Here is a 16142-nt window from a genome sequence, read left to right as displayed (position 1 = left end):
TTTATTCAAATGTCATAGCAGATATAAGTTTTCAGCAAAAAGACATCAATTAAGAGGCAACACCTCAGAAAGCCAATTGGGCCTGTCATTAGTGAGACTAATTCACATGACTACAAAATAAAAAAAAACAGACAGAAGCCAAAACTTCGAAAACAATTTTACACCACAGTGTCCAAAACACTACATTTATAATATGTTATTTGCAAGAGTTGTACATCCTTACTTGGTTTTCATCTGAATATCAATGGGGTTTTGCTTATAAAAGGACTACATAGAATTGACAACAAAAAAACCCAAAAACTGAACAGTAGAGATATCTCTAAATTTTTTAAGAAATTAAATGGTCCAAGCGATCAATGAAAACATATAATCAACCGCAACAACACCGTACAACAACCAAAAGTAAGATAAACACACGCAAAGGAAAATCACTAATTTTTGCGAGAGAACAGTGTCTCAGCCCAAAAGCGCAAACTGATCAATGAAACTAATTAACTAATTTATAAACGCCTCTATTCAACCCTCTTTATTTTCTCAACTAAGCTCATATTCAACTGTATTGTCATTAATGTGATAATTCGACAACGATGCAAAATGAACTCTGCAATTATGAACTCTGCAATGAAAATCTGCAATTGTGCTTTAAAAAAAAATTGAAAACTCGTAGTGCCCAACAAGAATCCATTAGTTAAAAATAAAACCGTTACAGACATTAATTTATTAGCTAACAGGAAATAAGTTTCGGCTTCTTTTTACTGAGACTACGCCCGAAGTTGAGGGAAATAAGAGAAAATAGTGGAAAAGTTCAAAAGTTCCCCGACTATTTCTTAAAACAAATGAGTTCAAAGTCATCAGAGACATCAGACAACATCTGAAAGCATTGTCTGGTTGTCTTATACCTCCTAGGAAGCCATTGAGATCATTGATTGTGGGCAACTGAGTCATTGCACTACAAAAAAAATACAAAATAAGAGCAAAACATAAGAAACCCACCAAATTTTTGGAAAGCAATTGATCAGAGCCATAAAGAACACGAGCTTTAATCTGAGACCGTGAAGTATGGTCATTGGTCCTCATTTTTTGAAAGTGGTATCTGTCAATAAAAAAGCTCTCATTTTGAAATTTTTATCAATAATATGAATAAAAAACTTTATGCGGAAATTTTTTTAAAAAAAGGCAGCGCCCCATTAAAATGTAAAAGTTTTTATCGTAAGGATTCATGGTGATATCAATATCAGCCCTGATTTTGCTGCGCGGCGGCTACTCAGACACTCAATTGTTCAAATAGTCGCGTAATAGATCAGTTCTCAAACAAAATTTTTCAGTATATCAAAATTAAATAATGCATTTCGTTTGATTATCGTGAGTAAATTTACGAAAAACTGGCAAAATTTTAATTTCTGAAGACTCCTAAAACCAGCTGGAGTGTAACTAGATCTCTATTTATTTTTTCCGTGAACATGACTGCAGTTTTAAGGTGTCTACTTCATGCAAATTTGGTGAATGCGGTCGAAAAATGCATATTTGGTCCCACTTTTAACTAAAAAAGTTTGATTTTTGAAAAATTTAGCATAAAATTTAGCTGAAAAGCTCCTATGGAACAATTCAACAACCCCCTCTATTTAGCACCCCCCAATTAAGATAAGATTAATAACACTACTGTTAACAATTTCAACGTAAGTTAGCAATATTAACGAAATTTTGTTCAAAATTTTTGGAGAATGTGAATAAAAACAACGAAATTCCTTCTACTTTTCTCAAAAGTTTAAACCTCGTCATATCCCTGTAAAAAATGGAAAGAAAAAATCTTTTTAATTCCATATTCTACGCTGGACGGGCTTTCTAATGATACCACTTACAACTCACTACGGTGATTAAGTTGATCGGCCAAAATTGTCTGTACATAAAAACCCAGTTGAGTATATAGTTCGTCCCCCACCAAAATGGGTTCGGAACAATAATCTGGTTTTAGGTGGATGCAATGCTTTCATTGCATTTAGAGGTTTTATGCTACAAGCAATTTGTCTGAGAGGGGGTTTGAACGTCATCTTGCATTGATTGCATTGAATCTGGAACAACTCCGAGATAACTAATTTTCTTTATTGTAAATTTTGCAGATTCTTAGTCTTATTTCACGTGAGTCCTGCATTACAACTTTTATTTGTTCACCAAACAACAGAAATTCTGATTTGGACAGATTCAAAGTTAAAAGAGGAGAACAATCAAAGTGATAATTCAAGTTTTCAAGAAAAAATTTCAGATACTTTTTTTGCTGAGCCAAAATTTTTGTCGGCACTAAAAATCATTGCATCACCAGCATATTGAAATATATTGCAGTCTCCTACATTAAAGTACCTCATGTCTCTTTCGTATAGGTTAAACAGCAGAAGGCCAAACACTGTCCCTTGTGGTACTCTTTGGTACAGAACGATCCAATCTGATTCAGAGTTATTAACATTTGTTTTTTGCAGACGGTTAGAATTAAAAGAGTTAAGAGGATCGATTGATGATTGCTGAAATCTATGTATATAAAATTTCTCTGGTGTTTTTGTGGTTAAATGAGTCGAAGGTTTTCGAGAAGTCTAAGAAAACCGTTGCAACAGTCTGTTTCTTGTTGATTGCTAGGCGAAAAGCCTCTGTGCAATACACTGTAGCATCAGGTGTCTATTTTTTATACACTTGACTTGGCTCTCTGTAGACTTTCAGGTCTTCTTGGATGTCTCTGTTGCCTGTGAGTCTGACCACTATACTCTGTGTTGACTGCATATGACTTTTCGTTGTCTGGGTTGTCGGGATTCTCAACGAAACGTGTCTGCCCATTAGTCTTCAGGCTTGATGTCAGGAAAATCTGGAGTATTTTTTTGGAGGCGCGAGAATTGATCTGAGCTAACGTGGCATAAAACCTCTATACGAGGTTGCTTGGGTTATATTGATTTGTGTGGATATTTCTCGAGAACTACAGTTTGTCTAAGACGTGGTGTCATTGGTCATTGGTTTTGCGTAGCCGGAAATGAATAGTTTTTAATTTGCATTCTTGGTTGTTCTCAGAGGGACCGAGTTGTACAGGACGAATTTTGACATCCTTCCAAGCGGTGTTTCTCTTATATCAGCTTGCCTGTCATGCGTGTCTACTGCGTGTCTACTGCAGTGTCTTGAAGAATTCTTCAGATCATTTGAGATCTTTTGCTCCTCCGCTCCTGCATTTGGAATCTCGTGCGTCGCATGTTATTAAAAATGATTTTATGTGCTCATTGATATGAAGGCTCAAGTCCTTATAAAATACCGTTGATATAAGTCCATTTTGTACAGGTGAGCTGAAGTTACACTGTATGGGTCCCAAAAAAGAGGCGAAGGTGGACGTGATTGACAACTGTGATGGCACATACTCTGTCAACCTACAACCAAAGGAACCAGGCAAACACGTTCTTGAGATCAAATACGACAACGAACACATCCAAAACAGTCCATACCTTGTCAGGTCAGTGCTTATTCTAAATTTGATATGGATTTACACAGGTTCAGATTGAAGTAGTCTTCAATAACCAACAACGAATCACCCCTAAGACCACTGTGTACCCATGCAATAACACCAACGGAATTCCCTTTTTTCACTTTGAAGAGTTTTGAAGGCAAGGCATTGTTTATGGTGACCTTTTTTCGTCACGAAATGATAGAAAAACAACAACAAAAATGTTTTGGCGAAGACTTGCTTAAGACTGTCAAGTCTTGGCCAAAACATGAGCCAAGGCTTGACAAGACCTAAGACTTGATTCAAGACGTTCCGAGCCTAAAAATTGAAATGCTAAGAGCTCTGCAACAGTACTGATCCAAGAGTTGAAATTTCATTGAATTAGTACGGATTAAAACTTGACGTTCAGTCCGGGCTATCATTTACTCGCTTTGATTATGTGGACCGTCTTGTATCGTTATTACTTGCGGTTCATGTTCAAGTTGGGGTTCATGTTCAAAATGACGTATGAAAATAACCCTTCAGGTAATTTTAGCTCAAAAAAATGACAATGCGGACTGAAATTACCTATGATCCTGACTTTGGCTTCGCGTTTGTGTACCCACAACTGGACGAGATTTGGGTTTCTGTTTGTATCCAAATTTATCTTGTAGTTCAATTTGACTTGTATAAACCGTAGTGAACTAACTATAAATTTCACAATTAAACAGTTATCAACTCTGGCTTCAACTCTCTGGATGCAAACAGTTGTTTCAGAATATCCGGCCCACCCGATCCGAGCAAGTGTCGTGTTTATGGACCAGGACTGGAGCACGGGGTGCTGTCCACATTCAAGGGAGATTTCGTCTGTGACACTAAAGGGGCCGGGGCTGGTCAACTGAAAGTGCGGGTGCATGGACCTAAAGGTTTGTAAGCTGGCTAAGGTAACTAGACACTGGTCTGCAAAGGAAGTCAAGTTGTCCGGACGAAAAGCAAGGCTTCAAAAATATCGTTTGTTGATTTATTGCAGGAAAGAGCTTCTTAGTCGAAGTCGGCCAAAAATCTCAAAGGCATTTGAAGAATTAGCGATGACCCCGTCAAGACTCTGCTTAATTAAGACTATAAAGTGGTTGAAAACTGCTTGTTTGTTTGGTTCAGGTGGATTCAAAGTAGATATGCATAGAGACACAAGCAAGGACAGGACCATTGTGGTACGATACAACCCAACAGAACCAGGAGATTACAAGATAGAGGTAGGTGCGGCGGGAAAATACTCGGGTTGACAAAAAGTTTTAATCATAGAACTTTCATATTATGGAGTATCGACTTCATACATTCAAAAAGTCCAAAGAAATTGGCAGGACTACGATTTTGTCGTAGATGAATGTTTTATGCCTATAATTTTTCCTTAATGAGAGTTCTATGACTACAAATTTTCCATAAATGGAAGCTGTACGATTACAACTTTTCCATAAATGGAAGTTCTATGGTTACTACTTCTGCATAACAACAAACAGGAGGTATTTAAAGAGTCTTGGTTTTATAAATTTATAAATTAAAAGATAAAAGTGTAGCGAATAAGTCAAAAGAGTGCGATTTTTCTTCAACACGCTCTCAACAATCTGATGTAATGCGTTTTGACTACTGTTATTTTGAACCATTAATAAACATTTTATTCTTAAATTAAATTAAAACAAATGTGTTTAATTGCGGGCTGGTGGAATTAATTTACCATGGAACTCAGCGAACATCTAAGCTCCGATCATCCATAATCAGGGAGCATCCTCTCATTTTATCTATCGGTTTTCCTTTTAGATAACATAATCTGAACTCCAAAGGCTACAATTATGAACTCCAGATTGAGATGGCAAAATAAAAAAAAATAATAGTGTTCTTAGTGCTGAGAAACAAGTCAGAAATAGGTTACAAATCACAGATATTTAAACCTATATTGGAGCACAGAAATGAACTTAGAAAATACCTTAGAGCTTCCCAGGTTGAGATCCAGACCGAAATGGCCTCTGATCAGACCATTCCAGACAAAACTGACCTCTGATCAGACCGAGCCAGACTGCTTTGACCTCTGATCAGACTAGAGTGCGCTCTAAGCTCCGTGTGCGCTTAGAGTGCGCTCGAAAACTTCTTCTGATCAGACTATTGTGCAGTCGAATGTCAACTCCTGATCAGACGAGTGTGCGCTCGAAATCGCCTCTGATCAGACTGAAGTACGCTCGAAATCGCCTCTGATCAGACTGAAGTGCGCTCGAAGTTGCCTCCGATCAGACTGAAGTGCGCTCGAAATCGCCTCTGATCAGACTGAAGTGCGCACGGAATCGCCTCTGATCAGACTGAAGTGCGCTCGAAGTTGCCTCTGATCAGACTGAAGTGCGCTCGAAATCGCCTCTGATCAGACTGAAGTGCGCTCGAAATCGCCTCTGATCAGACTGAAGTGCGCGCGAAGTTGCCTCTGATCAGACTGAAGTGCGCTCGAAGTTGCGTCCGATCAAACTGAAGTGCGCTCGAAATCGCCTCTGATCAGACTGAAGTGCGCACGGAATCGCCTCTGATCAGACTGAAGTGCGCTCGAAGTTGCCTCTGATTAGACTGAAGTGCGCTCGAAATCGCCTCTGATCAGACTGAAGTGCGCGCGAAGTTGCCTCTGATCAGACTAAAGCGCGTTCAAAATAGTCTGATCAGAGAAAGGATTGGAACATGAAAAAATCTCTCAATGTTGTTATAATATATTCATTTCATAAATATCGATGTTTTCAGAAATTTTTTCAACTAAGGAAAAGCCTATAATAAAAGTATTGCCAGTTAAAAGAAATCCAAAGTGCCGAAAAAATAATTTGTTGAGTATGCCAATAGTTCATGTTTTTGACTTATTAGATTAACAAAGACAGCTTTACATAATAATGTCTTGATCTACAGTTAATCCCAAACTTTTCAAAAGGGGACCGGCAGTTGCTATCAGCTTGGACTCTTGTTTCTGATCAACCCATCGGGCTCTCAATGGGTCTCTGATCAGAATTCGTCTGTATTGTAGACTCTTGGGAGAGACAGCCTCAGTCAGCAAAACAAACACAAAAAAATGAAAAAAAAAATTCGCTCGAATCGGTCTATGATCAGACTAGTGTGCGCTCGAATTGGCCTCTGATCAGACAAGTTTGTGCTCAAAACTGCCTCTGGTCAGACCATCCCAGACCGACGTGACCTCTGATCAGACAAGATCCAGACCATTGTCCAGACAAAAGTACTCTCGAAATCTTCGCCAGACCATGTAATTCGAGCGCACCGAGAGCATGTGGGCTCAAAGAAGGTCTGATCAGAGGTCAATTTGCTCTGGTCACCTCGACCTGGGTTAGAAACTTAACTAATGTTAATAAACTCAGAAAGAAAACAAACTTACCAGATTTATAACGACAACTGCAGCTAAGATTTTAGAAAATGAAAGAAAATCAGTTTAGATCTGTATGTTTGTCAAATATTGATATTTACCTACTAATAATCAATGGGAAATGCAACTTTGTGAACAATCTCGAGTTAACTAATTTTTTGCATCTAATAATGAAATGACGCCCACTCTTACGCCCCAAAATCGCCTGATTTTTGATACATTAACCTTTTATCAAATGTACACTATAAACGTTATATTTATATTTCAGACTATATATACGACTGATTTTTGTTAAAATCTTTACTAATTTGTTTTCTTTTGAATCTCTTAAAATTAATTCTTTTTCTCTCAAATATCTTTTGAGCTTTAACAGTTTCAATCTCTAACGTGCCAAAACTCGTCCCGCCTCATCGGTGTTGTTGCGCTACAGTGTTCATAATGCTGCTAACAGGTTATGGGCCCAGCCATCAGACCGTTGAAAAACTAATAGAGTTTTGGTTAAGATTGTAGTGTCAGTGTTGGCAGCTTTAGTTCTTCTAGATTGACAAGAGTTTTAAGAAAAAAATTTGAGATTTTCCTCAGTAAAAACTAAATCAGATATTGTGAAAAAAAAGTTGAAGTTTAAACTTCATAATGGAAACATCAATTAATAGTTTGAAGTGGATGACGTTTAGTGGGTTGGCTGAGGACTACCCAACATGAAGCACCCGTTTCTCTGCCTTTGCACTAAACAAGAGCCTCTTCGAAACGCTCACAGACACTGTTGAGCTACCTGACAGACCAGCACCACTGAGGGAAGATGCCAATGATGCGCAAACGCGAGCACACGATGCACAGACTCAAGCTAGAGCTACAGCTCTACAAGAAGATGAGAGCCGCAAAAACCAGATTTGTTGCTAACTGGCAATGACGCTAGATGCGAGCAGCCTCAAGATCATCCGGCATGACTATGTGATCAGCAAGGGTCTGGGAGATGGCCAGAAAGCACGGCAACTTCTCCAGCGACTCTTCAGAAACGACGAGACAACCACAGTCATAAATCTGATGAGGCAGTTGGCCAGACTACAACTTCGAGAGGACGAAGCCATCCATCAGTACTTCATCAGAATGCAAGAACTGGTGACCCGCTTGCACCATGCTCGTGAGGAGCTTTCTGAGACGCTGTTTAATGCAATGGTATTAAACGGCCTTCCACAATGATACGAGCGTTTTGTGATACAGGAGAGCTTCAATCCTGCAGAGAACTTTGTGGAATTAAGTAAGCGTCTCACCAACTTCGAGGAGAGCCGCATACAGAGAGATAATGTCGAGGAGGATCAGCACGTTGCCATGTCAGCAAAGAATGCTTCTCACTAAATTGGTATGCACTCTTCATTCTAATCACGCCCTAGGAAGCCTTTTTCTAAGCCTAGTAGTTCCAAAAGCCCTAGATTGTCTTTGTATGTAACAAACCTGGATATTTAGCAGCTAGTTGTTACAAAAAGGACAACGCTGTATTTAGTATATGCCAGGCTAAAGGACACCTAGCAAGTGCATGTAAACATCAACAAAAAAGTCCTCATAAAGGCCCAGCATCTAGTTCAAGCGCTGAAAGCTCAATTGAAGTTTCGAAAACTGATTTAGTAGTGGATTCAGGCAGTACTGATCATATGATGATAGATAAAACTTGGTTTAAAGATTAGCAAAAACTAGAAACCACAGTTACCAATCCAGATGGAGGGAAAACAAAAGTTGAAGGAATAGGAGATGTAGATGTGGAAGCACGAGACACTAAAGGTGTGCTACGTAAGTTGACTTTTGGAAAAGTTTTGCATGTACCAGAGTACAAAACAAACTTAATTTAAGTTTCAATTATAGTTCAACAGCAACACGAATTATTTCACACAGAAGCTAAGTCAGTTCTAAAACTCAGAAGCAAAGAAAGCTTCAGACTGATTAGAAGAGGCAAATTGTTCTTCTTACCATACAGAAAAGAAAACAAGCACCACTTTTCAAACTTAAGTTGGGGCACGTGTCAAGCAAAAATTTGGCACAAAAGACTTGGACACTTGATTTTTAGAGATGTAGAAAATACAACAGATGAAGTTTCCCATGATTCCAATTTTTGTGAAACTTGTGCATTGCGAACAACTTCAAAAAAGCCAAAAGTGAGCGATAACAAAGCAACTCAAAAACTAGAAAGAGTTTACTCTGACGTTATTGGACCAGTGAGTCCATCAAGTATAGGTGGCAACAGATATGAAATTAGTTTCATAGATGAATTCAGTGGCTACCCATACTAAAATTTTTGAAATACAAAACTCAAGCATTGCAAACTTTCAAAGAGTATGTTGCACAAAATGGCCGACCAAAAGTTTTGCGAACTGATAATGGGACAGAATACAAAAACAAGGCCTTTAAAAAAATTTGCATAAGCAAAGAAATGGCTCGTGAATATACAGTTCCTGAAACACCAGAGCAAAATGGTGTTGCAGAACGTTTTAATAGAACCGTAGCAGAGGCTGCAAGATGCCTTCTATTCAAAATTGCCAAAAAGCTACTGGGTTCGAGCTGTAGATACAGCACGTTATTCAAAACGTGACAAATTTAGTTGTCAAAGACAATAATACAAAGTCACCCTTCGAAAAATTTTTCGGGAGAAAACCGAGAAGCGACCATCTAAAAGTTTTTGCTTGTGTAGCCTATTCAAAAAATCGTGATGCCAGTAAAAAAATCAAAGTTTGACCCAAAAGCAACAAAGTGCCTGTTCATTGGTTACTCTGATAACACAACAGCTTATTTATTGCAAAACATAAAAACTAGGCAAATTTTCTTTCTAGAAAAGTTAGGTTCAATGAAAACAATCTACCAGAAGCGATCCACCAATAAAACCGAAGAGATAGAAGACAGCTTTCTATATCTAGACTTAGACGAAGTAAGCGAAGAACCTCAGGATACAAACAACCTAAGTGAGTTAAGTTCAGAGGTTGAGTCAATTGAAACAGAGAGTGTTCAGGAATGTAAAAACAATACAGAAACTGAAGTTGAACAGGAAACTAAGCAATAGAGACCAAGTCTTAGTGTCATACCAAAATCCAAAATAAATGTACAGTTTAATCCAACAGTCGCAGTGAAACAGATAGAAAGAAAGCCTTCAAAAATTCCAGTACCTGTTAAAAACTCACAACAGAAAAAAGCAAAACCACCCTCAAGACTGCAAATGATAGGTAAAGTAGTTCAAATAGGAATTCCTTCAGGAGACCGAAAGACTTTCCAGATTTGGTCAGAGTAAGATGAAATGAAAAGATTGAGAAAGGAAGCAGCTCAAGACAGAGAACTTAAGTGAAGTGATAGGTCCAGAGCACCTCCAGAACGCTTTGATAAAAGCTACTCTCATGCTTTTCAACGCACAATAATAATAAATTTCATCAAGCCTCAAAACGTTGAAGACTCTATTAATTCGGAACAAAAAGACAAATGGCTTGAAGCAATGAAAGCAGAGATAGAAAGTTTAAATGAAGCAGAAACTTGGGACTTAGTTCCAAAGGACAAGGGACAAAATTTTATTCTTGGCTGATGGGAGTACAAAATTGAACATGATTCAAACGCAAATATTGATAAGTTTAAAGATCGTTGTTATGTAGCAAAAAGTTTTAAACAAATTGAAGGAATTGAATGTTCTGATACCTTTGCTCCCACAAGCAAACCTGAAACGTTTAAAAATCTAATAGCTTTATCAGCTATCTGAAACTTCTTTTTAAAACAAATGGATGTAGAAGCAGCTTATTTGCATCCTAAAATAGACGAAGAAGTCTATCTAGAGCAACCAAGAGGTTTTGATATGTTAGTTAGCAATGTCAACAAGTTAGTTTGTAAACTAAAAAACTCCTTATATGGACTGAAACAAGCAGCCAAAAAATGATATCAAGAGCTCTCAACTTCTTTAATTCAGCAAGGTTTTGAGAGAAGTAAACACGACTAGGGTCTTTTTCTGAAAACGAAAGAAAATGAAAAACTGTTTGTTCTCACCTGGGTTAATGACTTAGTCATAGCAGGAAATAGTCAAACATAGATCAACAAATTGAAAATTTCACTAGAATCAGAGTTTAAAACGGACGACAGAGGAGATCTTGAATGGTTTCTTGGAATGCGAATTCTAAAAACAAAAAAAGGAGTAACTTTAGATCAAGAAAAGTAAAATCAAAAGATTATAGAACAGTTCAATATGCAAGACAGCAAACCTAGCAAAACACCTGCAGAAAAAAAACTTAAAACTTGAAGTAGCTCAAGAAGATTCAGTAAGTAAGAGTAGATTCACATCAGTTTAGATGTCTAGTGGGTTCACTACTTTACCTAGCTATGCAAACTAGACCAGATATCATGTGGATCACACATGACTTATCACGCTTCATGAATGATCGAAGTTTTGAGCATTTCAATGCTGCGAAGTTCGTGTTGAGATACCTACAACATACTAAACCTCTTAGACTCTTTTTCCCAACAATCAGCAACAGCACTCTAGTTGGCGAAACAGATGCAGTCTGGAGTGGAGACGTAAATGATAGACGATCGACCGCAAGATACTATTTCAAGCTGGGAGACAGTTGGGGATCTGTCAGTTGGCAAGTTAAGAAGCAACCGAAAGTGTCACTCTCATCTTGTGAGGCAGAATACAAGGGTTTAGCTATCGGGGTGCAAGAAGCCATCTTCTTGCGTGGTCTTCTCAGAAAACTGGTGTACGAACAATTTGAGCCCACAACCATCGGAGAAGCCAACCAGAGCTGCATAAAGCTTGCAACTAACCCGGTGCTTCACAAACATTCAAAACACATCGACACGAAATATCATTTCATCCGAGAACGAGTTGATGACAACTCAATCAAATTCATCGACACGCCAACAGATGAATTGGCAGCAGATCTTTGCCATAGCAGAAAGTAGAACAACATCGAGAACAACTATTGGGCGAATCCAGATTCTTAACTAGCGGCAACAATCTGAGTGGGGGTATTGGAGCACAGAAAAGAACTTAGAAAATATCTTAGAGCTTAGAAACTTAACTTATATTAATAAACTCAGAAAGAAAACAAACTTACCAGATTTATAACGACAATTGCAGCTAAGATTTTAGAAAATGAATGTAAGTCAGTTTAGATCTGTATGTTTGTCAAATATTGATATTTATCTACTAATATTGAATGGAAAAAGCAATTTTGTGAACAATCTCAAGTTAACTAAATTTTTGCATCTAATAATGAAATGACGCCCACTCTTACGCCCCAAAATCGCCTGATTTTTGATACATTAACCTTTTATCAAATGTACACTGTAAACGTTATATTTATATTTCAGACTATATATACGACTGATTTTTGTTGAAATCTTCACTATTTTTTTTTCTTTTCAATCTCCTAAAATTAATTCTTATTCTGTCAAATATCTTTTGAGCTTTAACAGCTTCAATCTCAAAGTTGCTATAACTCGTCCCGCCTCATCGGGGTTCTTGCGCTACAGTGTTCGTAATTCTGCTAACAACCTAATTGAATCCGCACCAATAAAGTCTGAATCCAACCAGTAGTATGAAACGTTTGTAATTGCTCTCAGGCGAAGCTAATAGCAATTATGAAAGTCCTTCTGGTCTTCTTTACTGCAGTTTTTTGCTCTTCATATCTTCCGTCGGACCATTTTATTCGTCCTACAATTTGAATTCGTCCTCAAAAACGGGATCAAGCCCGGGGGCATTATGTTTTTCATGGAGCCTTACGGTTTTTCCGTCTCTAAATATGTGATCTGCCGAAACTGTTTAGCAGATACAAATTCATGGTGTAAAGGGCGGTTCTGAGAGTTTTACCTATACTGGCCCCCACTTAGAGTTTGAATCCTTATCAGCATTGAAATGACAACATCAGTACATGTTCTTCCAAATTGGTAAAATTGGTAAATTTTTTGCCAATATAGTTTTATGATTGGCGAGGAAAACGTTATTGTTCGACAATGCTTCTATTGGTCGGATTTTAAAACAAAAAAATTTGGGTAGGATTTTAGAACAAAAATATTTTAAAACTCATTTCTCCGTCAAACAAATTTAGAAAGTTTACCTTGTTTATTTGACGCCGTCTTTAATAAGCAATTGATGTTATAAAAACTAACTGCGCGATTGGTTTTATCATCGAAACTTTTTTTAAAATTTATTACTGCAGTTTTCTTATTGGAGGGCTATACATTTAACCTCCTCAATAAAAATCTATCCTATTCAGTGTCGTTTCAAAAAGTTTTTCTGTTAGAAGATTTTAAAGACTTTTCTAAGGAAATTAGACCAATTTTGACTAAAAATTGAGAAAAAAATGGTCACCTAATCAACATTTTCAAAATGCTAGTCGACAAGTTGCAGACATTTTCAGTGTTGTGCAGTTAGTGTTAGTTGCTTTTATTTTCGAATTCCGGGCAATTCATTTGTTGTTCTACTTGTTCATAAACCAATAGATAATTGCTACCAGTCCTACTCAGCTACAGTGGAGATAACGAAAAATAAACATCAGGATCACGTTTTTTATGAGTGTACCAGTCTGTTCTTCAGACACTTGGTGAGTCATTTGAGTGCTCAACGAATATTGACGAGAAGCTCACAAGGAAACCAAAACCGATAGAAACATTACCAAAGGAAAATTTAGCTGAATGTTTTGACACACTTTCATTTTTAAAGGTCTGACATCATTTAAAGCAGAAAAATGCTAGAAAAAGTATGACGGATTGCTAATCAAGTTAACGCAGAAATCAAAAATTGCACATGCTGTCTAAATGTTTTCAGTTTTGAAACTGATCTCTCAGATAAAACATACACCGGATAACGTCGGACAAAATGCTCTCGAAATTCGTTATTAATTACTTTCTTGTTAAAAATTTACCACGGACAACACTGACAGATGCAAGTATATTCGTCTAGGAAAGCTGTTTTTCAAAAAGTCTGAAAATTGTTATTTGTAATACCATTTTTTTTTATTAACTATACCGATTGGGTATAAAAACTGAGTCGACATATAAAAAGATTTTAGGTCGACTTTAGTAGTGTAATTTCCCGTGCAATTTAGGTAGGAGAATTATCCCCCAGCCCGACTTTATTAGTCGTTTCATGATATGGTAATAAAAAAAGCATTGATCAAACAAGAATTTGGTATGAAACACGCGTTTAACGCACGTAGACTACGAATTCTGTTAATATATAAAACATCAGCTACAGTGATCGGTAAAGTTTTAGTAAATTTTCTGGATAAGTTGCAGAATCTGTCAATTTTTCTGAGTTAAACCTATCAATTCAAAACGAAATTCCAGGTTTGGTGGGCAGACGTCGAAATACCCCAGAGTCCATTTGAGGTGAAGATCTTCAACACCCACAACGACTTGGAAGACTTCCTTCTGGAGTACCCTCAAGAGCGGAACAAACATCCGGCAGTGACAAATGGCAGCATTTCCAGCAGCCACAGAAGCCAGTTCTCACTACCCAACGGCTCCTCATCTTTGGACTCAGAGAAGTACTGGAAAGCCGATGTGTAAAGTGATCATTAAGAAATGGAGGATTTATTTACCATAGTTACAAGTACAAAAATCAACATCAAAAAGAACAATGTATACGGCCTGGTGGGTTCCCGAAGAATAAGATTTACTTTACGAGCCGAAGAACTGGATATTTAGACCTGGACATCTAGATCTAGACAGCTATAGTTTTTTTTGCTGTTCCAATTTAGTTCATAGTTTTCACTAAGTTCGAGATTATTCGAGGAGCACTTTGTATTTATGACATTATACGAATGTAATCCCTCTATATATGTAAAATCAAATCCAGACAGAACCACACAGCATCCCCCCTCTCCGCCCGGAGCGTTATTTTGTTGCCTTCACACTAACCAAGTGCCGCCAAATTTGAACAAGATGTAAAAACTAAAAAAAACTCAAACTTATATACCCCAAAAATTGATAATTTAAATCGGTTAGCTGCTAATTATCTGATGCTCCTACATTTTGTTAACCGTCGCTCATTTGCTCACTCACATGTTTAATTTTTAATTGTTCACTCGTCTGTTGCATATCAAAATCCACAAACTTTTCATGAAGTATTTCCCAATGTGTAACATCATTAAGCAGATAATCATATCGTAGCTTTCCACACTGTTGCAATCCATCCTAACCACAGACATGCAGAGATTTTGTAATTTGTAAACTTCATATTTTCACCTGCAGCATATCAGAAATATCTTTATCAATTAATAATGAACTCATCATGCAATTATCATTATTATAATTCAATGTCTCAATTTCTTGTTTTCAAAACTACTTGTAAAAAAAGTTCATGGTACCCCAATGAAAGAGCGGTTGGTTATCTTCAAATTTTTTGGCAGATTGTTGCATAAAATGGCTATCTTGCAACATCTGCCAGAAAATTGATCATCTTGCAAGATTCTTGTGAAGACAAAAGAGTTCGTTCCCGTTGAGCTTTAATTTGATCCTATGTTTTGAACATTCTTAATTGGTTTTAACATTCTTTTTATTCTCTTTAACAATTTTATCTGATCTAATTTTCTGGCAGAAAAAATGGTTATCCTGTAAGAGTCTGGCAAAATATCTTGCAAGATTCTGGCACAGTCTTCCAGAATTTAGCAATATGGCCGTCCAATTGCGACTGTGGACGCCAGAAAAACTTTGTTCAATGTTTTATTGGTTTCGTTCTCCTAAACTCTAAAAATCGTGTTAATTAAACGAAAAATATTGTATTAGTACGCGTCTTCTCTGGAAAAAAACTAGTGAAACTCAAAAGCTATGCTTAATAAATAGTGTAATTTTACAACTGTTTACGGCTACTTTTTATCCTCTTGAAGTCCTCCTCTATTAAATTGGCGAACAGGGGAGAACTAAGATTTCTCTGTAATTGTTACTAAACGTCAGAGAATTAGCAACTTTCACGGAAGTTGCTCGAATCGGACTCTTTTAGTCTTAACGATAAGTCTAAAAGTTTTACAAATTTTCATCAAACAGCATGAGTACGTTTGATGATAACATTTTGTTTGAATATGTTTTTAATTTTGGTTTTCAATTGACAAATTATAGTTGGATGGTTACCGAGTAAAGTGAATCAAGTAAAGTGAAATCTGGCCCATTGTGTTACAGTGATCACTCAGTGTGTGTAGCTGGTTTACGATCAGCAAAAATCATACAGAAGTCAGTCGTGATCAGAACTAGCCAGACAAAAAACGGACATGATCAGACCCATCCAGAAACAATCAGCTATAATCAGACAAACCCAGAAAAAATCAGCTATAATCATTC

The 16142-nt window shown here is 37.2% G+C and overlaps 1 protein-coding gene across 3 annotated transcripts in view; it reads left to right on the top strand.

The window, feature by feature from the left end:
- LOC142341729 (filamin-A-like) overlaps nucleotides 1-15149 on the top strand; it is a 191871-nt gene extending 176722 nt beyond the window's left edge. For all 3 annotated transcript variants that reach the window (XM_075392899.1, XM_075392897.1, XM_075392898.1), the window contains exons 21-24: nucleotides 3310-3478; nucleotides 4226-4374; nucleotides 4607-4701; nucleotides 14154-15149. In XM_075392899.1, coding sequence (XP_075249014.1) covers nucleotides 3310-3478; nucleotides 4226-4374; nucleotides 4607-4701; nucleotides 14154-14375 — 635 coding nt within the window. In that variant the 3' untranslated portion in view covers nucleotides 14376-15149. The remainder of the gene's footprint in view (nucleotides 1-3309; nucleotides 3479-4225; nucleotides 4375-4606; nucleotides 4702-14153) is intronic.
- The last annotated feature ends 993 nt before the right edge of the window (nucleotides 15150-16142 follow it).

The sequence above is a fragment of the Convolutriloba macropyga genome, chromosome 6 (genome assembly GCF_964194025.1).
Source record: "Convolutriloba macropyga chromosome 6, txConMacr16.3, whole genome shotgun sequence".
Taxonomy (NCBI): domain Eukaryota; kingdom Metazoa; phylum Xenacoelomorpha; order Acoela; family Convolutidae; genus Convolutriloba; species Convolutriloba macropyga.
Note: the sequence above shows the minus strand (reverse complement) of the source record. Positions and strands in the feature narration are given on the sequence as shown.